This window comes from Cherax quadricarinatus, chromosome 18, assembly GCF_038502225.1.
Source record: "Cherax quadricarinatus isolate ZL_2023a chromosome 18, ASM3850222v1, whole genome shotgun sequence".
Taxonomy (NCBI): Eukaryota; Metazoa; Arthropoda; class Malacostraca; order Decapoda; family Parastacidae; genus Cherax; species Cherax quadricarinatus.
In genome coordinates this window covers 12451350-12477004 of record NC_091309.1, presented here as the reverse complement: position 1 = coordinate 12477004, position 25655 = coordinate 12451350, and the positions used below count along the sequence as shown (strand labels likewise).

Below are 25655 nucleotides of genomic sequence, written 5' to 3'. Positions count from 1 at the left end.
TTGTACCTTCTTTCTCTTCCCTTCCCTTTTCTCCTCTGTTTCTGCTCATCTGCCTTCTCACTTGGCCGGGGTTGCCCCTGGCAGGGGGTGGGCGGCTCTCCTGCAGGAAGTCGAGGGTGACATAGCGCCCCTGGGAGCGTTTTGTGAGCACCGCAGCGGGAGCCTTCAACTTACCTCCAGATCCACAACCTTTCACTCTCGCCTCCTTCCACTCCCCTACCACCCACTCTCACTCCTCACTTTCCACTCTTCCTTCTACTCCACCTTTCTCCTCTCCCTCCTTTGCCTTCCTTCTCATCATTCTGCCACTCCACCATCTTTCCATCACCAGCTGGTGGTGGTGCTAGTACCAGCAGCAGCAGCAGCAGCAGCCAGCCGGTGCTTCTAGCACCACCATTACTCCATATTCCTTCTGACACCAAAACCTTCTCTCCTTGCCCCCGCCTCCTCCGCATCTCCTCATTTGCATACATTATTCTCATCTCTTGCTTCACACTCCATAAATCGCCGGCCTACCCTACTTCCCTCTTCCTGTGAATACATCTTCTCTCCCCCCTTCCTCTTCTGCTCTTCCTCTTGCTTTCCATTCTCTCTTTCTCCCTCCGCATCACCCTCCACCTTTTCAGAAACTCCCTTTCCTACTGTAGACCTTACTTTTTTTACACTTCTTTTTCTTTAAACCCCACTTCCCTTATCCCACTTTTACCCTCAACCCCTCAGTTGCCTACCCTTTCTTCAGCTCCCTCCCCTCCCTCCCTTCTAGTCTCCCATTTTTGCCCTCATTTTACTTCACACCTCTCCCCTTATGTACTCTCTCACCACTTTCTTTTCTCACACTATCCTCCCCTCTTACCTCTCTCCTATTTCTTCCCTTCTTTCTTGTCGCACTCTTTTATCTCTCTTCATTTTCTCCACCCTTCTCTTTTTCCCATTATCCTCTCGCTTATCAGCACCATCTTCAGTGAACCATTTCCATTTACTTTCATAAGCACACCTTTATAACTGACACACACACACACACACACACACACACACACACACACACACACACACACACACACACACACACACACACAAATGAGTCAGAGAGATATTAGGAAGTATTTCTTCAGTCATAGAGATGTAAGGCAGTGGAATAGCCTAGAACATGACGTAGTGGAGGCAGGAACCATACACAGTTTTAAGACGAGGTTTGATAAAGCTCATGGAGCGGGGAGAGAGAGGGCCCAGTAGCAACCGGTGAAGAGGCGGGGCCAGGAGCTAAGACTCGACCCCTGCAACCACAAATAGGTGAGTACAAATAGGTGAGCACACACACACACACACACACACACACACACACACACACACACACACACACACACACACACACACACACACACACACAGCCTTCACATTACCATTATCACCACACCTGTCTTCACCACATTATCACCACCACACTGCCTTCACCACATCACTATCACACTACCATTATCACCACAATATCTTCATATCCGACATTCTATGTTCTTTGAAATCTCAGTTTCTTTCGCCCAGTTTAGTTATCCACGTTAAGAAAAAATATAAATGAAAATCTGGTGAGATGTTTTCGAGATGTTTTGGTGAGAGAGAAAGAAGAGGCAGAAGAAAGGTCTGGATGCTGGTATCATTTTGGTAAAAGTTTGAAAGCTGCTCACTCTGTTGTGCTTCACAATGGTGAGGAGCGTATTGGTGGGCGGGGGAGTGGTGAAGTAGGGTGGTGTGGGGCTGTGAAGGAGCGTGGTGATGTGGGAGGGGTAGGCTGTGTATATGTTGCGTCTGAGAGGGAGTGCAAGAGTAGCTGTGTAACATTGTACAAGTGTTGACAGTCTGGCTGTTGTACTCTCGATGTACTCTAGTTCCTACTATTGTATTGTACCTCGCTGGTAACATACTCTCTGCACCCTCCTCTCATAACTTTTTTAGTTTTTTATGCAAGTTCTAATATTTCTCTCGTTTTTTAATAATCGAAGTTTATAAATATTAATATATGATTTTAAACCATATCCGCAAAATTAAGGCGTCAATAAAACAAGTGTACAACATTTATACTTTGGCTGTCATAGTAACTAGTTTGATGTTTTAGAATTATTACAGTCAAACTAAACGTCAAACCTACATGGGTCATACAGCTCCTATTTTAGAAATTCAGAAAAAAGGTGTTCCACCTTCATTCCACAAGCATCTCCCACACCCAGCCATCCATGTATCCGCTAACACTGGGTCCTCTTGTATATCAGTATGTTACACTCGGCTTCCCACTTTGACGGTATAAACACAAAGTAGCAAGTTTAGTCCACAATACCACTCCTCCACCAACCGTTAATTGTTTTCCTAAGTACTTGATATCCTGTTGGGAATATAGCATTTGTTTTTCATTGAATTTCGTCTCTATTAGAGCTGTGATGTTTGGTGTATCTCCTGCTACTCGTTCTTTTTACTAAATTGTTTTTTTTTGATATTCCATGTTGGGTATACCATACCTCGACCTCCATGGTGTTTACTAGGGAGGAGTGAGGCAGATGTGGGTGGGGGTTATGAGATACTTTTTGTACTGAATTCGGGCGCTTGTAGCGGAGCTTCCCAGCACTTCCATTATTTTCTAACCCCTCTCTGTCCTCTCTCAATCCTCCCCCACCAAAAAGAAATGTCAGGCTCACTTCTTCCCCAACACCCACATACCCCCAACACCCACATACCCCCAACACCCACATACCCCCAACACCCCACATACCCCCAACACCCACATACCCCCAACACCCACATACCCCCAACACCCACATACCCCCAACACCCACATACCCCCAACACCCACATACCCCCAACATCCACATACCCCCAACATCCACATACCCCCAACACCCACATGCCCCCAACACCCACATACCCCCAACACCCACATACCCCAACACCCACATACCCCCAACACCCACGTACTATTCTTGTCATTGACTCGTGACCCAAAAGATAGGAGGGGGGTTAGTTTCGGATCGTTCAGTCTGTTTTTTGAGATCGATTCAATTCAATTCAATTCAAAGTTTATTCTCTATAAAGATTACAATGTTGAATTTACAGAATTTGGTTGTTGTGTGGTTTACATGTAGTTAAATAATGATTACAGAGTGTACCACTAGAACGCCTAGCATGGCTAGGCATTTCGGGCAGACTTAGTTTAATTCTTTATTTTAAAATATTACAAATTATGAGGTAAGTTGGTATTATGGCTAAGTGACTAAATACTAGTCTGTGAGTTTAGCAATGTGAATGCTTTTGTTTTGGCACAGTACATAGTTTCAGCATTGGAGTATCATAGGATTCATTATTTAAGATTGAGATTAATATTTCTGTTTATGGTCAAATGGGTGAGTGTAAGTGTGAACCACCAGGTGGTATTCGTGTAGTTAGTTGATGGGGTGTATCAGGGAGATAAGATGTTTTCTAATGGTAGTTTTGAAGGTGATGAATGTGTCTGCAGTTTTAGAGTTCTCAGGTAGGGTGTTCCAGATTTTAGGGCCTTTGACATACATTGAATTTTTGTAAAGGTTTAGTCGGACACGGGGAATGTCGTAAAGATGTTTGTGTCTGGTGCTATGCCTGTGGGTTCTGTCACAACTATCAAGAAAGCGTTTTAGGTGAAGGTTGATATTGGAGTTTAAGGTCCTGTAGATGTAGATTGCACAGTAGTAAGTGTGGATGTACTGAACAGGGAGTAAATTTAGATCTATGAAGAGTGGGGGGGTGTGTTGCCAGGGATGGGATTTAGTGATTATTCTTACTGCAGCTTTTAGTTGGGTTATTATTGGCTTTAGGTGTGTGGCTGCAGTTGATCCCCAAGCACAAATAGCATAGGTGAGGTATGGATAAATAAGTGAGTGGTATAGTGTGAGAAGGGCATTTTGCGGCACTTAGTATCGTATCTTGGAGAGGATCCCAACTGTTTTGGATACTTTTTTGGTTATGTGTTGGATATGGGTGCTGAAATTCAGGTTGTTGTCAAGGTATAGGCCTAGGAATTTGCCCTCATTATGTCTGGTAATTAGAGTGTTGTCGATCTTAATGTTAATTTGTGCATCTCCTGCTCTGCTACCAAACATAATATAGTAGGTTTTGTCAGTGTTAAGCGTAAGTTTATTGGCTGTCATCCAAGTCGATATTTTGATCAGCTCCTCGTTAACAATGGTGTTGAGGGTGGCAAGATTAGGGTGAGAGATGACTTAAGTCGTGTCGTCAGCAAAGAGAATGGGTTTCAGGTGTTGGGATACGTTTGGAAGATCATTGATGTATATAAGGAAGAGCGATTGCACCTGTTGTGGGGTAGTGAGAAAAACTGGGTGGAGTCGGAGAAAAAACAGAGCGGGAGGGGGTAGAGAAGTGGGATGCAAGCGAGGAGAGAATAGAGGTATGGAGAAAAATAGATGTGATGGGATGTATGAGTGGTGAGGTAGAGATGGAGGTACTGTGGTATTGGGGAGTAGAAGGAGAGATACTGGAGAGGGGGGAAAGAGGAATACTGGGGAGAGGAGAGGTAATGGGGAGAGGGGAAATATCCTAAGAGAGGAAAGGTGCTGGGGTGCTGAATGTGCTGGGGAGGTGAAGGTGCTCGGGAAGGAGTATTGCTGCTCTAGTCTTAGTTCTCTCTCTCTCTCTCTCTCTCTCTCTCTCTGTCTCTCTCTCTCTCTCTCTCTCTCTACCCCTACCCTCCCATTTCTCCCGTTTCTCTTCTTTCCTTATTCGCCCTACATCATAATACTGATGTAGGGTTCTTGATACAAGATATAGGAGCTACTCTCCCCATCCTTGGATCACACATCATTACTTCCCATTCTCCAGGAGGTGGATCTCTTATGGGTTTAGCATTTCCCTGTTAGGTAATTACTAGGATGGAAAAGTATTAAGAGGAATTTCGTGAATTTGGAGGAAAAAGAAAATGAAAAAGCAAATATTTTATTAATATATAAATATAATAAAGCCAAGAGAAAGACAGGTGTTGATTGTGTTGATGGTTGAGAGTAGAAAGCATCAACTTGACATGTGCATGACCTTGATGGGAGAGGTTACCTCTTGATAATTAGTTGCTGACCCAGTAGTAGTAGTAGTAGTAGTAATCAACAACATGCACACTTCTGAGGAAGGCACGCTGAAGTGCTCCTTCCAGATGCGAGAGACCCACCCTGCAGAAGGTTGACCAGTCTTGTTAGTATCCTCCGAGGCTGACAGACCGCATCTAGAACTCGCAAAGAAACACAGGTTACCAGGTGGTCACACAAAACTATAAAATTCGCTGAAGGCAAAAAACTAAGGTTACTTTCTTTTTAACGTTAAAGAAAGTCAGTACTGGTAACCAATAACTGTAAAATTAAAACAGATCACGGACACTATAAACCACAGAGTGCAAGAGAGCACAACCCAAACCGTATAGTGGAGATTCACTATTAGATTTGAAGGTTTTGTCTTTCCTAACACCAGGTCAAACACCAGGTCAAAGTAATCCTATCATGAAGCTATACCTTAACCCGTACCAGGAGGGTCAAGGAGGCACCCGCAGCTATGTATCTACCCCATAGATGGATGGCGCTATGTATTATCCCAAGAATGGCTGCCAGGTGGATTACAAACTGCTGGTAATGTAAATTTTTTTGAAAAGCTTGAGGCAGAAAAAGGAATTACCTGCTTTGATGTTGTCCCTGTTGTTGTTCCTGCTGCTACTCTTACTCCTCCTCTTCCTCCTTTAGTACGAAACTCACATTACTGGGGATTCTACTTCAACTGTTTTAAAATATTACTTAGATAATTAACTCTGCACTCAATGTTTAATTCAACACCACAGAACACTCACTTTCCTAAATGTTCAGGGGGGGGGGAGGGGCTGTTGAGTCGGAGGGGCTGTTGTTTCGATGGGAGAGGAAGAGCCGGGGAGGTAGTGAAGTTATTCATATTATGAACACCCATAATGTGCTGCTACACTTTATGATAGTTACATAGTGGGAACACCAGCAGTGTGCTGCTACACTGTATGTTACATAGTGGTAACAAAAGCAGTTTGCTGCCACACTGTATGATAGTTACATAGTGGAAACACCAGCAGTGTGCTGCTACACTGTATGATAGTTGTTGAGGATAATGCTACAAGCTAAGTCAAAGATTAAATAGTGAACTGTACGGGGGACTTATCTTGAAAGACAGCTTTCGCCTACACAGCCGTCCCTGCAGGCGATTTCTTGAAAAGCTGTCGTATGCATCCCTCAAAGGGCTGGAAAATAATTTATGGGTGAGTAAAATTACCCCTAAGGGGTGTTATGTCAGTAATGTATAACTGAATACTGACAACACTTACTGGTGTGGGATCGATGGTCCGCCCATAACCAAGTATATGCTACATCCAGTAAAAATGTAGTAGTTATCTGCTGTGCAGCTGACCTAGCTAGACCCATTAATTACTAGACCTACTTGGGTGTCTGTATCGGACCCATATTAACTCGGATATAGGTGTCTTGATTGAAGCAGACGTGTTCTTTGAAGAATGTTGCGCAAACTCCGTTAGGATCACAACACTCGTTGTTACTCTGTTCATCAAGATTTATTCACCATAATGCCACTAAAGAAGCTGATCACACTTCCCTGTGTCTTGATATGGTATTGGAGATACTTTTATGTACAAAAATGTGCGGATCAGTGTCCTTTGTTGGTTATCCCTGCGTCAATGTGAGCCCTAGCAGGGTCAAAAGCAATCTGAAACACTACAGCCTCCTGCGCCAATGCCCCTAGCACATAAAGGAAAAGCTGACCTACCATATTTCCCCTCCTTGCCAAACTTCCACCAGGAAGCAAAGCAGAATGCTTGATTCTTGCTGTCTTAAGCATAGACAACAATGTACATCTTTACCATGGTAATAAAGTGAGAGCAGGATTTTCCTTAATTGTCCTGCTAAGGTAAGAGATTGAAAGTATCTTATTTAAAGTACACACTCGCAACAGTGGTCTCTTGCAAAGAGCCGCGTGACCATGTAACTGGTACACGCTGGTTAAACATCTGCTGATAATTACTTGATATAGCAATAAACAAGATGCTTGCCCCTTCTGAGAAGGCTGGGCCCCTAAGGGCTGAAGGGGGCTGATACCCCTCTCCTGGAGAAAATTTCTCTACCATAATTACATAGTGGGAAAACCAGCAGTGTGCTGCTACACTGTATGATAGTTACGTAGTGGGAACACCAGCAGTGTGCTACTACACCGTTTGATAGTTACGTAGTGGGAACACCAGTGTGCTGATACACTGTGATAGTTACATAGTGGGAACACCAGCAGTGTGTTGCTACACTGTGTGATAGGTAGTAGGAACACCAGCAGTGTGCTGCTGCACTGTGTGATAGTTATATAATGGGAACACCAGCAGTGTGCTGCTACACTGTGATAGTTACATAGTGGGAACACCAAAAGTGTGCTGCTACACTGTGATAGTTACATAGTGGGAACACCAGAAGTGTGCTGCTACACTGTGATAGTTACATAGTGGGAACACCAAAAGTGTGCTGCTACACTGTGATAGTTACAGTGTAGGAACACCAACAGTGTCCTGCTACACTGTGATAGTTACAGTGTAGGAACACCAACAGTGTCCTGCTACACTGTGATAGTTACAGTGTAGGAACACCAACAGTGTCCTGCTACACTGTGATAGTTACAGTGTAGGAACACCAACAGTGTCCTGCTACACTGTGATAGTTACAGTGTAGGAACACCAGCAGTGTTCTGCTACACTGTGATAGTTACATAGTGGGAACACCAGAAATGTGCTGCTACACTGTGATAGTTACATAGTGGGAACACCAAAAGTGTGCTGCTACACTGTGATAGTTACATAGTGGGAACACCAGCAGTGTGCTGCTACACTGTGATAGTTACATAGTGGGAACACCAACAGTGTGCTGCTACACTGTGATAGTTACATAGTGGGAACACCAGCAGTGTGCTGCTACACTGTGATAGTTACATAGTGGGAACACCAGCAGTGTGCTGCTACACTGTGATAGTTACATAGTGGGAACACCAACAGTGTGCTGCTACACTGTGATAGTTACATAGTGGGAACACCAGCAGTGTGCTGCTACACTGTGATAGTTACATAGTGGGAACACCAGAAATGTGCTGCTACACTGTGATAGTTACATAGTGGGAACACCAAAAGTGTGCTGCTACACTGTGATAGTTACATAGTGGGAACACCAGCAGTTTGCTGCTACACTGTGATAGTTACATAGTGGGAACACCAGCAGTGTGCTGCTACACTGTGATAGTTACATAGTGGGAACACCAGCAGTGTGCTGCTACACTGTGATAGTTACATAGTGGGAACACCAGCAGTGTGCTGCTACACTGTGATAGTTACATAGTGGGAACACCAGAAATGTGCTGCTACACTACTCTGTATACTTTTTGGGAACAATAATAGTTCATTTTTATCAATACAATTTTGAGTTAGTACTAGTCATTATCTTCCATCATAATATATTTTCTCTATGCTTAATTTTCCCCTCTTTCTACATAATTCTTTTCTTGTTTTATCTTCTTCCTTCATATTTCCCCCCTCCATTCTTCCTCTCTTTCCTGCTTATTTCATTCAATCCTTGTTTCTCTCTGTTTCTGCACTGATTCACCATCCAGGTGTATAAGACGGTATATTTTAGCATTGTTTTTCCTGTCTGAGAGGGAGGGAGAGGGAGAGAGAGGAAGGAAAAGGAAGTGAGAGGGAGAGAAAGAAAGGAAAAAAATATACTGATGCATTACCTTATGTAAATACTTGGGATTTTAGAAAAAATTCTTCATGGATGGTGTAAAGGGAAGAATTTGAAATGGGGGGGATGGATGAGAAATGGCAATGGTAGAATGAAAGGGGAGGTAGGATGAGTGAAAGATACATGAGGGGGAAGAAAGATGAAAAGAAGGGGGGAGGGGATTAGAAAAGGACGGATGGGAATAGATTTTATTTTACACATAAATTTTACAGGCAAAGAGATGCCGTCCTACCTCGGCTTATTTCAAAGCTCAACTCTCTCTCTCTCTCTCTCTCTCTCTCTCTCTCTCTCTCTCTCTCTCTCTCAGGATGCCACCCATAACAGTCGACTAACACCTTAGGTGAACAGGGGTAGTAGGTGAAAGGAAACATGCCCAGCGCTTTCATCCATGCTGGGAATCGAACCCTGGACCCTAAGTATGTGAGCTAAATTATCTGCCAACCCAGACACAAGATGGGGGAGTGGGGGGGATAGATGGAAATTGGAAGGGGGGTGGGAAGGAGGAGGGATGTAGTGTAGGTAACAGAATATATTGGTTTACTGTTGACGTTTCACTAGTGTTATTTGTTCAGAGAATGTAGAATGTATTGTAACTTGCGTGTGTGTGTGTGTGTGTGTGTGTGTGTGTGTGTGTGTGTGTGTGTGTGTGTGTGTGTGTGTGTGTGTGTCTGTGTGTGCGCGCGCGTGTGTGTTGTATGTTGGTGTTGTATGTTGTTATTGTATGTTGCTGCATGTTGTATGTAGTTGTATGTTGGTGTTGCATGTTGGTGTTTTATGTTGGTGTTGTATGTTGCTGCATGTTGTATGTAGTTGTATGTTGGTGTTGCATGTTGGTGTTGTATATTGATGTATGTTGGTGCTGCATGTTGTATGTTGCTGCTGCATGTTGTATATGTTGCGTGATGTATGTTGGTGCTGCATGTTGTATGTTGGTGCTACATGTATGTTGGTGCTACATGTTGTATGTTGGTGCTACATGTTGTATGTTGGTGCTACATGTTGTATGTTGGTGCTACATGTTGTATGTTGGTGCTACATGTTGTATGTTGGTGCTACATGTTGTATGTTGGTGCTACATGTTGTATGTTGGTGCTACATGTTGTATGTTGGTGCTACATGTTGTATGTTGGTGCTACATGTTGTATGTTGGTGCTACATGTTGTATGTTGGTGCTGCATGTTGTATGTTGGTGCTACATGTTGTATGTTGGTGCTGCATGTTGTATGTTGGTGCTGCATGTTGTATGTTGGTGCTGCATGTTGTATGTTGGTGCTGCATGTTGTATGTTGGTGCTACATGTTGTATGTTGGTGCTGCATGTTGTATGTTGGTGCTGCATGTTGTATGTTGGTGCTGCATGTTGTATGTTGGTGCTACATGTTGTATGTTGGTGCTGCATGTTGCGAGTTTAGGTTGGTGTTACATGTTGTATGTTGGTGTTGCAGACGGATGGACGTTGATGAGGGAGACCTGGGATCGTCGACGGTGGGAGTTCGACACAGTGCTGGTGCGTCTACACGCTGAGTATGGTGTGTCACCGTTCTTCAAGGTCACCGTAGTGCCCAACCCACGCAGCCACGGGCAAAACATCATCAAGGTCAGTCTCTGTGTGTCACTATATACTTCACCGCACGAACGTCATACTACCGTGACTACAACTGTTCACAACTAGCACCTTAACTACTGGGAACGCTTGAAAGCACTTGACTTGTACTCGTTGGAACGCAGGAGGGAGAGATATATCATAATCTACACTTGGAAAATCTTGGAAGGAATGGTCCCAAATCTGCACACAGAAATCACTCCCTACGAAAGTAAAAGACTGGGCAGGCGATGCAAAATGCCGCCAATAAAAAGTAGGGGCGCCATTGGTACACTAAGAGAAAACACCATAAGTGTCCGGGGCCCAAAACTGTTCAACAGCCTCCCATCAAGCATTAGGGGAATTGCCAATAAACCCCTGGCTGCCTTCAAGAGAGAGCTGGACAGATACCTAAAGTCGGTGCCGGATCAGCCGGGCTGTGGCTCGTACGTCGGACTGCGTGCGGCCAGCAGTAACAGCCTAGTTGATCAGGCCCTGATCCATCGGGAGGCCTGGTCATGGACCGGGCCGCGGGGGCGTTGATCCCCGGAATAACCTCCAGGTAACCTCCAGGTAACTAACCCACTACCGTGACTCCAACAATCCACGACTCCCACAGTAATCAGAAAGTAGTTTGATAATGGTTCATCATGGACCGAAACGTAGTCTGCTTTGATCTCCAGTTAGCGAGTATAGTTTAATACAGTAGTTTAGTGAATACAGCGGTGCGGTGTGGGTGTACGCGCGTTTGTGCGAATGCCTGGAGTTACGCAGCTGAATACCACCCACAGATGTAAATACCTCCTTCAGGTCGTAACTTTTCCGACGGATCCTAGCATTAAGCATGTTTTACATTATTCTACAATATATGCTTCTGGTGGTGGTCTGGCTAGACTTAGGGCTGGGGATAAGCTCTTCCTACTTAGGGACGAATCATGGGAATTCACGGACATCGAAGTTCTGCTGCTGTAACTTTGTCAGTGCCGTCTATTTAACGTTCCCTGCTGCTGCAGCTTACGTTAGCTCCGTCTGCTACGTTCTCTGCTGTTACTGTGGTTTATGTTCCCTGCTGCTACTGCTGTAATTCGCCTCAGCGTCGACTCATCCAGTCCTAATAACTGTAAGAATGGTATATATAACACATTCACTGCTTTTCAAACTCTTCAGAAACCAGAAACAGAGCTGATCGATCCGACCTTCCACCGAAAGTCGATAATCCTCATGGAAAAAAAAAAGCCAGTGTGGCGAAGATTTCACAGTGCATTCCTCGTCTGGTGGAATGCTTTCTCGCTTTCCAATGGAATGTTTCCTTTTCCCTTCCATCCCGGTCTACCACCACCTATGAGGAGAGGTCGGTAGGATGTGAGGAGAGGTCGGTAGGATGTGAGGAGAGGTCGGTAGGATACTGAGACGTAACAGTAGTCTCTAGGATAATAACTGAGAGGCCAGGAAATCAGTGAAGTAAAGAGGATATTACGAGAAGGCTTGATGACCTTCCTCCCCCACCCTTCTCTAACACCACCCCTTCCAACCCCCCACCCAACCTAACATCTCCCCCCTTTCTCCCATCCCTACCCTCTTGAGCAGGATATTTGCGGTCATGTTGCCCAACTGCCTGTGCTTCTAGGCAGGATATTAATAGCCAGGAGGCTGTGATTTCATCCTCTATCCCGTCCACCCTCACCCTTGAATTGAGGATGGTTTGGGAGCGGAGAGAAGTGCAGGATATTGGCGACCACAGGAAGTCACCCTCACACTAACTTTGCAAAAAAACTTCTACAACAGCAACAATGGTGTAATACAAAATACGTTCAAAGGGAATAATTGGAAAATTGGGTAGATAGATATTTAACATCCTAACAAGTACTACTCAATGAGGAAGAGTAAACAGTGAAATCTGGGGCAGCTACAGTGAAAAGCTCTGCTCAAGGCTCATTACTCCCCAGTTTTGCTTCTCATTTTTATAACCGACATAGACAGACGTATATATAATTCTACTTCACATTATGTATTGGTAAATTATCATCATGGGAGCGTTAAACCCGTAGGGATTATACAGCACCTGTCGAGGAGGGGGGGATCAATTCAGGGAACTGGAGCACAGATCCAGTTTCTTAGATCAAGAGCCCCTCACCAACATCAAGGAACTTCCCTTGAGGGGTTGTATTGATAAAGCCACCGGGAAGGCGAAACGTCTGCAAAGAGAGACCCAGATGTTGCACATGTTTAATTCTTCATGGACAGACTTAAATCACAGCACCGAATCATCCTTCACTGATGATACTTGAATCTGTATGATAAGTCAGTATGAGAGTGGCGTACGTTGAGGACACAACCAACCTTCACACAAATATAGACCAAGTCTACCAGTGAAGGTGAAAATTAGACACATGTGCAACATCTGGGTATCATTATTGTAGACGTTTCGCCATCCAGTGATTTTATCAATACAAATTCAAGGACATAATTGGAAGACAGTAGAACTATGTACAAAAGATGAGGTAATCAGTCCCTCAGCCTTGGAGTTGGTGTGAAGAGCACCAATGGGCCACTAACAACAATGTAATGTTCAACGAGAACACGTTTCACTTCTGAATAATTCAAGATAAATTTTAATTATTTCAGTAGAGCGAAAATTCAGAATGAGAGACATGGGAGTGACAATGTCAGATCTTACATTCAAGGATCACGAATGTCTTCGCAGCCGAAAGGAAAGTGAAGCTGGATATCTAAAACATTCAAAAGAAGAGATTCCGCGTCTGATGTTACGCACTCAGTTCACACACTGAGCTCCGGGGGTCGATCCCCGGTACGGGTGGAAATATTAATCCGTGTTTCCTTAAGACATCTGCTTCCCGTGTTCATCCATCAGTAAAATGGGTACCTTAGTGTTAGTCGACTGGTGTGGCTCGCATCCTGGGGACAAAATTGACCTAATTTGCCCGAAATGCTGTGCATAACAAGGGGCTTTCTATATAGTAGCATGTCATTGATGTCAGCTAGGCCTGTATACCTTGTACATGTACTTGTAGAAATAAAGATTATTATTATTATTACTGTTGAAGTCATTGTGTTCTGTATAAGCTGTGTCACTCCAGCTCTTTCAACTTTGCCACTCTTGTTAAAGAAATGTTATCCCTGTGGCTTATATGTTGTCTAATTTCTATGTTCTATTGCCCTTGTTACATACCAGAGGAAGAAAGAGAGGGTAAGAGGGAGGGGAAGAGGGAGAGGGAAAGGGGGAGGGTGATGGAAGGGATGGAAGAAAGGGGTAGGTAGAGACAGACAGACAGACAGACGAGGTCAAGCGTATACTTTTCTTTTTCCCAACTTAGGATGATAATAGATTGCTTGGGGGTAAATTTGCTGACCCTCACGGAACACACAAAAATTCGGGTCGCATTTTTGTCGAGTGGGAAATTTTCTCTATTGCGCCAAAAGCCTGTGTTATTCTGGCTTACACAGCCATGTGATTATCCGCCGGTGTTCCTCCTCATAATTCTCCTCCTCCTCCTTTTTCTATTCTTCCGATCTGATTGTACGTAGGCCAGGAGTGCTTCGTAGCCCAGTGGTATAGCGTTTGCCTCGCACATCTAAAGGACACTGTTCGAATCCTGGTCTGTGCGAGACATGGGCAAATGCTCTGACATCTACTGCTACTGTTTACATGATCTAAGATGCATACCTCTCAATGTCTGCGCTGAGATCAGTATATATATATATATATATATATATATATATATATATATATATATATATATATATATATATATATATATATATATATATATAATGTCGTGCCGAATAGGCAGAACTTGCTATCTTGGCTTAAATAGCAACGCTCATCTTGCCATATAGGACAAGTGAAAATTTGTGTATGCAATAATTTCGCCAAAATCATTCTGAACCTAACGAAAAAAATGTATTTCACTGTGTTTGTTTAGTATTAAATTATTGTAAACAGATCTAAAATATATTTAGTTGGGTTAGGCTAAAATAAATTGCGCTTGTTATAATAAGGTTAGGTAAGTTTTCTAAGTTCCCTTTGGTGCAAAATTGTAAATTTTTACATCAACATTAATGAAAAAAATATATCTTTAAACGTATAAGAGAAAATTTTAGAAAGGACTTAATTTTAAGTGACTTCTTGCTAATTGACCAGTTTTACATATTCGGCACGACATATATATATATATATATATATATATATATATATATATATATATATTTATTATTATTATTGTGTGTGTTGATAATCAGTAATGTAGAAATAAAGTAATGCCGCTGGTGTCAGCATAGTTGCTGATCCCTGTATTCCCTGTATTATATAGCATAGCATATTAGTATCATCCATGTGCTTTAGATACGAGATCCCTTGTAGGCCTGTGGCTTTGTGTGACGTCACGGGATGCAGATGTGTAGGCTCATACCTCTGCTCCGGCCTCACTCGGCGGCAGACCATTCAGCGGACAGGCAAGGCAGCTGGGCTCCATCCCTCATCTCAGTCTGACAATATAGTTACCATCCTACAAGTGTGTCTACCTTCAACCTACGATATCTCCATTAAAGAACCCTTTACGATACTGATGTGTAGTTGACATGGTCTTAATGGCATTCCTGTAGTTACCTGGAGGTTATTCCGGGGATCAACGCCCCCACGGCCCGGTTCACGACCAGGCCTTCCGGTGGATCAGGGCCTGATCAACCAAGCTGTTGCTGCTGGCCGCATGCAGTCCAACGTACGAGCCACAGACCGGCTGATCCAGCATTGACTTTAGGTATCTGTCCAGCTCTCTCTTGAAGGCAGCCAGGAGTTTATTGGCAATTCCCCTAATGCTTAATGGGAGGCTGTTGAACAGTTTTGGGCCCCCGGACACTTATGGTGTTTTCTCTTAGTGTACCAATGGCGGGGCGCCATTGCCATTGGGGGCATTTTGCATCGCCTGCCCAGTCTTTTACTTTCGTAGGGAGTGATTTCTGTGTGCAGATTCGGGACCATTCCTTCCAGGATTTTCCAAGTGTAGATTATAATATAACTCTCCTGTGTTCCAATGAGTACAAGTCAAGTGCTTCCAAGCGTTCCCAGTAGTTAAGGTGCTTGACGGAACTTATACGTGCAGTAAAGGATCTCTGTACACTCTCTAGATCTGTAATTTCACCTGCTTTGAATGGAGATGTTAATGTACAGCAGTATTCCAGCCTAGAGAGAAGAAGTGATTTGAAAAGGATAATCATGGGCTTGGCATCTCTCGTTTTGAACGTTCTCATTATCCATCCTATCATTTTCTTTGCACTTGTGATCGTGGCACTGTTGCGATCCTTGAAAGTGAGATCCTCAGACATTACTACTCCCAGGTCCCTTACATTATTTTTCCGCTCTATTGTATGGCCAGAGTCTTAGTATACTCTGTTCTAGTTATTATCTCCTCCAGTTTTCCACATTGAACATCATATTGTTTACCGTTGCCCACTGGAAAACTTTGTTTATATCTTCTTGGAGGTTAACCGCGTCCTCAGCAGATGACAGCCTCGTGCAGATCCTAGTATCATCCGCAAAGGATGATACGGTGCTGTGGTGTGTAGGTGTATAGTAGATAGGTTTTAAACCCAATTAACCCGTTGTCCTTGTTACCTGGCGGTAAATAAGTATTTAGGGATGTAAAAATATATTTGAGACGCACTGACTGCCTTTGCTAGGTTAATAATCTGAATCAAGTTTTCTTTGTTATTAATAGAAATGATGGAGTCTACCAGGGTGTGAGGTCTATTTGGAGACAAGTTTTCTATAATTAAATTATAAGTTCATTGAAGAGAAATAAAGAAAAACGGGTAGTGTTGACAATATTGCGCTGCCTGAACAATGGTAGAGACTTGGTCGCTTCCTTAGTAAACAAGTAAGTGTATTCAGGTACAGGTACACATAAATACTTGTATATATTATCATACATAGCAGCATGTGTGTAGATTACCTAGGATAACCCTAAAAATGTCAGTGACTTATTTTTCATTGATCCAGGGTCCTTCAAGGGGTTACCTGGAGGTTATTCCGGGGATCAACGCCCCCGCGGCCCGGTCCATGACCAGGCCTCCCGATGGATCAGGGCTTGATCAAGTAGGGTGGGTGCCTTGATCCTACTGCTCAAGGGCTCTTGATCGAGTCAGCTGCAGCTACCCTCCTCTCCTTGGATTAACCATGAGAGTCTCATTCCCCATACCTTCAGCACGGTGGTTGAGTGATCACAACCAAGGACTTCAATGGAAATAAGTCACTTTGACCTTTTTGGGGGTTATGGTAGGTAATCTACATATATGCTGCTATGTATGATAAGTTATGTAACTGTATTTGTGTATCTGAATAAACTTCACACTTCGTGGATTCAAGGGTACCCAGCCTGTGACAGCATCTGGGAGCTTCAGAAATATCAAGACTGATGAAGGAGGTGTATATGTACGAGTCACTCCGGATCCATCGAGTGGTTAACTCGACTGAGAAAAATGGCGTACCACGATGGAAACAGAGACCTGATAAATCCCATGTGTGGGGGCGGAACGTTGCCAATAGAGGATCACGTTATACTGCATTTGCAGGTTGACTCGTATATACACAGTTCCTGACCTACTGTAAGCAGACGATATATTTTGAAACTGTTTCCACACATTATATTGGTCACTAGACCACGGGTAACTGACCTCATATAAAACATTACACCAGCGCTTTGTCACAAATAAAATACTTTCAAGTTATGTTCTTAAGTATTAAATTTAATTTTACCCACCTTGAACAATTTAAAAAGAGACCCAACTATACTTATCCTAATAATACTAATTTTTTTTTAAAGGGTTTCTACAACTCAAAAGGAAATTTCTCTCTCTCTTTTACCATTAATTAAATCCTGGAGAATGATAAGAGCTCAATAGAGTTTGGGAGAAGATGAGGGTAATGGAGGTCGAGACAATTGAACTAACAGAAAAGACATTTTTCACTCTTAACTTCATCTGTGCATAAAAATATAAAAGTATCTTCCACCTCGATAAATCTATTATATTTCAGGGCGGCTCTCATCAGAGGGGGAGGGGGATGGAGTGGGGGAGGAGGGAGGGAGGGAGGGAGGGAAGAGCTGAGTGGAGGAGGGAGGGAGGGAAGAGCTGAGTGGAGGAGGGAGGAAATGAGTGGGTTAGGGACGGAGGGACTTGAGTGAATGGATAGGTAGAGGGGAGAAATGAGTAGTTGAGTGGGGTGCGGTGGACGGGGGGGGGGAGCCGAGTAAGGGAGGGGGGGAGGAGCTGAATGGGGGTATTGAGGGGTGGGGGCTCTAGCGTGTATTGCGTCAGTGTGAATAATTGAGAGCAGCCGCAGAAAGCACCCCCTCCCCTCCCCTCCTCTCCCCTCCTCTCCCCTCCCCTCCTCTCCCCTCCCCTCCTCTCCCCTCCCCTTCCCTCCTTTCACCCTTGTGGTAGCCGGGGAGGGGAGTGCAGCAGCAGAGGTTCGGAGGGTGAGGGAAGCACGGAGAGGAAGATGGAATGGAAAGGAAGTAGAGAAAATGTTGAGAGGGATGAAAGGGAGAGTAAGGAGTGGGAGAAAGTAAAGGAGGGGGATTGGGTGATTAAGAAGGGGAAGAAATGAAGTGGAGAGTGCAAGAAGTGGGAGGAATTAAGGGAAAAAGAATGGGGGATGAGGGAGGAGGTGGAGTTCAGAGGGGAGGAGTAGAAGGGGAAAGGGAAGAGTGGAATGGAAATGGGAGATTTGAGGGGAAAGATAAGAATAATGGAGGACACACATGAGGGAAAGGAAATAAGAAAAGGGACGACATAGATTAGGAAAGAAGGAAGGAAGGTAGGATGTAGAGAGGGGAGGGGGGGGAGGAGAGGTGGAGGGACGAAAGGAGGGGGAGGGAGGAAAGGAGGGGGAGGGAGGAGAGGAGGGGGGGAGAATGAATAAAACTGAGAAAACATGGAGGGAAATGTTTGTACTCAATTGTGGTTGCAGGGATCGAGTCATAGCTCCTGGCCCGGCCTCTTCACTGGTCGCTACTAAGTCCTCGCTCCCTGATCCATGAGCTGTTTCGTATCTCTTCTTAAAGCTATGTATGGATCCTGCCTCATTACATCACTCTCCAGACTATTCCACTTCCTGACAACTCTGTGACTGAAGTATTTCCTAACATCCCTGTGGCAAAGGACACAGCAACAGGGTCACAACTGAAAGTTGTGACCCTTTGTTGCTGTGTCCCCTCTCTGCAACATTTTGTCCCTAACCACCTTGTCAATTCTTCTCAGTATTTTATATGTCATTATCATGTCCCCCCCTCTCTCTCTCCTGTCCTCCGGTGTTGTCAGGTGGATTTCCCTTAACCTCTCCTCCGTTCCCCTTAGCTTCGGGATTTGTCTTGTTGCAAACTTTTGCACTTTTTCTAGTTTTTTGACGTGCTTTACCAGGTGTGGGTTCCATACTGGGGCTGCATACTCCAATATGGGCCTGACGTACACATTGTGCAGAGTCTTGAGCGATTCCTTTCTCAGGTGCCGAAACGCTGTTCTTAGGTTTGCCAGGCGCCCATATGCTACAACAGTTATTTGGTTGATGTGCAACTCTGATGTGCTCTGTATTATACTAACCCCGAGATCCTTTTCCTTGAGTGAAGTTTGCAGTCTTTGGCCACCATCCCCTAGCCTGTACTCTGTCTGCGGTCTTCTTTGCCCTTCCCCAATCTTTATGACTTTGCACTTAGCGGGGTTAAACTCCAGGAGCCATTCGCCGGACCAGGTTTACAGCCTATCCAGACCCCTTTGTAGTCCTCCCTGATCCTCATCCGATTGAATTCTCCTCATCGTCTATCCCTTCCATCATGTCATTCACATATACCGGAAACAGCACCGGTCCTAGGACTGACCCCTGTGGAACTCCGCTCGTCACAGGCGCCCACTCTGACGCCTCGTCACGTACCATGACTCATTGTTGCCTCCCTGTCAGGTATTCTCCTGACGTGTGTGTGTGTGTGTGTGTGTGTGTGTGTGTGTGTGTGTGTGTGTGTGTGTGTGTGTGTGTGTGTGTGTGTGTGTGTGTGTGTGTGTGTGTGCGCGTGCGTGCGCGCGTGTGCGTGTGCGTGCGTGCGTGTGCGTACGTGCGTGTGCGTACGTGCACGTGCACGCACGCTCACCTATATGTGGTTGCAGGGGTAGATTCACACCTCTTGACTCCGCCTCTTCCCTGTGTGTTAATGTCAGAAATATTTAGATGCGTTATATTGCATGTCACCGCTGGCCACCCACTGGTCATTTCACGACATATTTTGTAGTGGACACAGATGTTTTAGTCACACTTCTGGATCGTGGTGACATAGTTGGCACTGCCAGTCTTGAAGAATAGGGTAGGTCACTGTCCGTTCTACCTCATAGGCGGCACTACTAGCTAGCAATTCTTTGTGTTTAACATTGTAATACCCCCCGCGAATCCTGATAGCCGGCCCGTCTCCTGAGCTGTGCTCATGAACCCGACTTGCGAACCCACTTCACGAAGTTGTTGGAGTCGGCCTTACAAACACTCCAGACAGTGCTGTGTTGCCATGGCCAGCCCTGACCTATTGATTCAGCATCCGGCTGTCCAAGTGGTGCAGCCGGCCTGTGTGTGTGTGTGATCTCTGATTGTGATGAATGATCGGCCTAGGATGTGGCATCTTTCGCGTTCCTGAAGGAACTGAGATGTGTGTGTTTCTTCTAGAGCGTTCGTGAACGTTCATACAGAACCGGATCCCGAGGGTGTTTGTCTTGAGCGTTCGTGAAGAACAAGATCTTGCAGGTGTTTGTCTTGAACATTCGTGAATGACCGGATCTCATCTCATCATGAACGTTTGCTTGAAGTTCCAAATCCTATCCTAATTTCTTCGGCGTTCGTGAAGTTCCAGATCTTGTCTTCTTTCATCTTCAGCATTCGTGAGGAACCAGATCTTGGCTGGTTCCGTGGGTTTGCGTTCTAACAATAAAGGTTTTTTTGTCTCCTCCTTTTCGGTGAACAGGAAGAACAACTTGTCCGTCTCTCGCTTAACGAACGGAGGATCGAGTCTCCACTTCTTCTAGCGCTGATCGACCCCCCACGGGTTTAGAGGTTCAAATAAACAAGCAAAATTTGGTTATAGTTGCTAACTGGTGCATCATCGAGCATCAATCACATGTGTATTAATTGATGTTGCTACTACATAACGTGTAGATTGATGTTACTACATAACGTGTAGATTGATGTTGCTTGCTGCATCAGTGAGCATCAGTCACGTGAAGATTGATGCTGTTATTGCGTCTAGGAAATTGATTCATGTGGGGGATTGATGTTAATGCATCAGTGGGCATTAATCACTGCTCATAGATTGATACTTTTTACTCGAAGCATCAGTCACATATGGATTGATGTTACTCGCTACATCAGTGAGCGCCAATCAGTTGTAGATTGATGACGTTACTTGTATCAGTGAACGTCAGTCAGTTGTCCCATGTATTAACACACATTATTCGTGTCTTACCTGCTTAATCTCTCTCTCTCCAAGCCATATTTACCAGTTATAAATTCTTTAATTTGTTCTCTTTAAATCTTATTAATTATATATATGCCACCGGGGTGTCACATTGGCCTGGGTTAATTTATACTCCTCAGCGCACGAGGGAGCGCGGGGATTCCAACCGGTGGTAGGCAAGCCGTGTCGGAAGTGTGGGAGAACTCACATTATGCCTGCCCCAGTTCGATTCTTCACACTTCTTCGTGAATTTCTTTTTTTACCGAATAGTTAAAATTGGTCAATTATCAAGAACTCGTTTAAAATTAAGTCCTTTCTAAAAAAAATTTTCTTATACGTTTAAAGATATTTTTTTTTCATGTTAATGTAAAAATTAATAATTTTGTACCAAAAGAACCTTAGAAAACTTACCTAACCTTATTATAACAAACGCAGTTTAATTTAGCCTAATCCAGCTAAATATATTTTAGATAAGTTTACAATAATTTAATAAACGAATGTAATGAAATATATTTTTCGTTAAGTTCCGAATGATTTTTGCGAAATTATTGCATACACAAATTTTCGTTTGCCTTATTCGGCAAAAAGAGCATTACTCTTTAAGCCAAAATCACAAGTTTTACTTATTTGGCACGACATATATATATATATATATATATATATATATATATATATATATATATATATATATATAATGTGTGTGTGTGTGTATTGGCATTTTATGCATTTGTTTTCCTTCGTCTTGACTACTCTTAATTATGGGTGGGAAGATGACAGGTGGTCTGTTAAAGGGACAGGATACGCGAGGCGTCATGTTAAAGGGACAGAAAACGTAGTGTGTTCTGTTAAAGGCATGGAAGTCAAACCCCTGCGTCTAGTTAAGGTATGATCTCCTTTAAGCCGCGTATGCCAGTACAGTTTAAAGGTGCACCCTGCCCCCCCTGTCCCCTCCCGTTCCTCCCCCTCCCATCCATTTCCTCCCCTTGTCCCCACCCTTTCCTCCACCTCTTTCTCCCCTCTCCTGCCCCCAACGATTTTTATATTTTTCTTAAGTTATAAAAAGTTGTGTGAGTAGGAGAGGTAAACCTGCTTGAAGTATGCTTGGTGTGTGTGTGTGTGTGTGTGTGTGTGTGTGTAGGTACGTACGTACACCCTCGTATACACAATACACAGCAAGCTAAGTTTCTATCAACTAGTGCTTTTGATAACTAAGAAGTATGCAAGAAGACATGTACCTGCGCTAAGGAACATGAGCTACAAGGAACAAACTAACGGCATAAGAGGACAGAATCTGGGGGACAAGATGATGATAAACAAAATACTCGGGGAAATTGAACTGGTAGACAGGGATAAGCTGTTTAAGACGCGGGAATCTGAAACTCGGAGACACCGCTGGAAGTTAGTTACAGATTAGCCACAGGGATGTTAGAAAGCATTTCTTCAGTCTGAGTGGTTATGAAGTGAGGAATTGGTGAAGACTGTCTCCATATATGGGGCCCACAAGGCTAAGAGATGAGAAGACGCATGCGCACAACGAAAACAGTGGCAAATGAAAGACTAGTAAAACTTAGACCATCAATCGGCAGCTCAAAAAATCCTTTGGAATTTATACACGACATAACTGTGCTAGGTGGAGCCCCTACTTCGTCAAGCATACGCAGGTTGAAAAGGATCAAAGGTTTATAACTAGACTAGTCCCAGTAGAGCGAGGAATGCTCTTTGAGTAGAACTGCAACAAACTTAACATGAACATAACATTACTATCATCATTGCAAGGAAAATGGCAGACTGGATAACATGAACCTTTAAAACCGAGATATCTAGCCAGTAATAATTCTTTTCAAGGTACTTGTACTCTGCAGACTAAAACATTTCTGTACAAATACTTTAGACTGATTTGCTGTATGACCCTTGTAGGTTTAGCACTTCATTTTTGATAATTTAGACTGATTTAAGGTAGGTGAAAATTCAGACCAGGAAAATATACATTGTATCAATTCAGTCAAACACCACATTATTGGAGACTACTTAGGTCCTGCAAACTGGAACGCGTCCGAGAAAGATGGGTGATTATTTATACCTGGAAAATACTGAAGTTAACGAACGCATTCTAAATCTTCGTATTGTAAGTACATCATACACAAGCGAGAGAAAAATATTCGATGAGATATACAACTCGGTAAATAAGTACAGGAGTAGGCAGAGATACAGCTCAGTGAGATACAGCTCAGTGAGATACAGCTCAGTAAGTACAGGAGACAGTGAGATACAGCTCGGTAAGTACAGGAGACAGTGAGATACAGCTCGGTAAGTACAGGAGACAGTGAGATACAGCTCGGTAAGTACAGGAGACAGTGAGATACAGCTCAATAAGTATAATGGGTACAAGGATTGTTTTTATATCCGTCAAATCTTTGGAATTTACCATTAGACCCCTAACTTGACTTCAAGCTTGAACCTTGCGAGTTTCTCTAGGCAGTTCATGATGAGTTAGATTTACGTTGGACTGCATGCAGCTAGCATCCATAACTTGACTGATCAAGACACAAAATAGGAGGCCTGGTCTCAGACTAGGCCTCGGAGGCGATGATCCCCCGGAGTACTCTACATATAGACAACACGAAGAGAACTAAGGAAGATATGGTTACGACGTGCAAAATTTAAGATTATTATTATTATAATCAAGGGGGAAGCGCTAAACCCGGAGGATTATACAGCGCCTAGGGGGGGATGTGGAAGGCATTCAGGCTTAATTCGGGGAACTGGAGCACAGATCCAATTCCCTAAATCAAGAGCCCCTCACCAACATCAAGGAACCTTCCTTGAGGGGGCAAAATTTAAGAGAAAGTGGTAAAGTATAAAAAAAAAAAAAAAAAAAAAAAAAACTTTGAATTAAGAGGACACAGGTGAGGTTTAGAGATATTAGGAAGCATTTCCAAGTCTTGGAGCGGCTGAAAAGAGAAACGAGTTGAACGAGGGAGAGGTGAAGGCAGATTCAATACACAGTTTCAGGAGTCAGGTATGATACAATCCAAGAGTTCACAAACTAGCTCGATCCCCTCAGACTCCAGGCAGACATGCATAAGTACGTACGAGCTCCCGCCTGCACCTAGGTGCCCACGCGCACAAGCATGTATACACAAGTGTACACATGTACACAGGCCGCCCACAGACACACTTGAGGTAAACAAGTGTTCTCATGACTCCGCCCACAAGATCTCAACCATGAGAGCCTCCAGGATTCAAGGGCGGAGTAGGCCACTCCTACCGCAGGCAGGGCAGAGCAGGTAGGTGCTCGACACTGATGCAGTCAAGAGAGACCTCAGTGAGTGAATGAGAAGGGAGGCTAAAGGGGATGTTTCAAACCTCAACCATCCACCACAGTGCGTGCAAGCCCGTACTGACGCACTAATGATAGGCTGAGCGTGAAGCAGCTACATGAGGAGGAGGAGGAGCAGCAACAGTAGGAGGAGCAGCAGCAACAGGGAGAGCAGCAGCAACAGGAGGAGCAGCAGTAGCAGTAGCAACAGGAGGAGTAGCAGCAGCAGCAACAGGAGGAGTAGCAGCAGCAGCAACAGGAGGAGCAGCAGCAGCAGCAACAGGAGGAGCAGTAGCAGCAGCAGCAACAGGAGGAGCAGCAGCAGTAGCAGCAGCAACAGGAGGAGGAGGAGCAGCAGTAGCAGTAGCAGCAGCAACAGGAGGAGGAGCAGCGGCAGCAACAGGAACAGCAGCAGCAACAGGAGGAGCAGCATCAATAGGAGGAAGAGCAGCAGCAACAGGAGGAGGAGCAGCAACAGGAGGAGGAGGACGAGCAGCAGCAGCAGCAGCAACAACAACAACAGGAGGACGAGCAGCAGCAGCAGGAGGAGGAGCTGCAGCAACAGCAGGAGCAGCAGCAACAGGAGGAGCAGCAACAACAGGAGGAGGAGGAGCAGCAACAGGAGCAGCAGCAGCAACAGGAGCAGCAGCAGCAACAGGAGTAGTAGCAGCAGCAATAACAGGAGGGGGTGGAGCAGTAGCAACAGGAGGAGGAGCAGCAGTAGCAACAGGAGGACGAGCAGCAGCAGCAACAGGAGGACGAGCAGCAGCAGCAGTAACAACAGGAGGACGAGCAGCAACAATAACAGGAATAGTAACAGCAGTAACAACAGGAGGAGGAACAACAGAAGGAAAAGAAGGGGGGAAGGGAAGGGGAGGGGGGAAGGGGAGGGGGGAAGGGGAGGGGGGAAGGGGAGGGGGGAAGGGGAGGGGGGAAGGGGAGGGGGGAAGGGGAGGGGGGAAGGGAAGGGAGGAAGGGAAGGGAAGGGGGGAAGGGAAGGGAAGGGAAGTCAGCGAGCCCGCTGATGAGTCACAAATGATACGCATAATGTAGATGAGGAAGAGGTGAGAGGATACAGATGGGTCTAGTCCATGGGGAACGAGAGGTTGGAGAGTGGAAGGAGGCTAGAATTGACGGACAGGGAAAGGGGCGGCAGAGTCTGCGAGTTGCAAAAATATGAACTTATTGGCTCTCCTTTCGTATATTTCTGGAAATAAATGATTTAGAGTTTGCTAGTGATTGTTGATCGTTGATGTGTTGCCCTGGTCATACTAAAGGTCCCCTTTTATTTAAGTACAGATACAATAATCAAATTCAAATATTTATTTCTTTGCGTAGTGTACCATGTGTAGTTTACATGTGGTAAAATATTGTTAAGCACAAAGAAAGCCACTAACATGCATCAACATTTCGGGCAGACTAATCTTAATGTTTACATAC

The 25655-nt window shown here is 44.5% G+C and overlaps 1 protein-coding gene and 1 long non-coding RNA gene across 2 annotated transcripts in view; one reads left to right on the top strand and one right to left on the bottom strand.

Annotated features, from left to right (window-relative positions):
* LOC128689390 (endothelin-converting enzyme-like 1) overlaps positions 1-25655 on the top strand; it is a gene marked incomplete in the record, with an annotated part of 169871 nt that overhangs the window by 50081 nt on the left and 94135 nt on the right. Inside the window, 1 exon segment of the mRNA XM_070086204.1 lies at positions 10258-10409. Coding sequence (XP_069942305.1) covers positions 10258-10409 — 152 coding nt within the window.
* Positions 4952-25655, bottom strand: part of LOC128689393 (uncharacterized) — a 48272-nt gene continuing 27568 nt past the window's right edge. The window contains exons 5-6 of the long non-coding RNA XR_008407155.2: positions 5689-6271; positions 4952-5245 (exon numbers count right to left, since the gene is read on the bottom strand). This is a non-coding gene — a long non-coding RNA (uncharacterized lncRNA). The remainder of the gene's footprint in view (positions 5246-5688; positions 6272-25655) is intronic.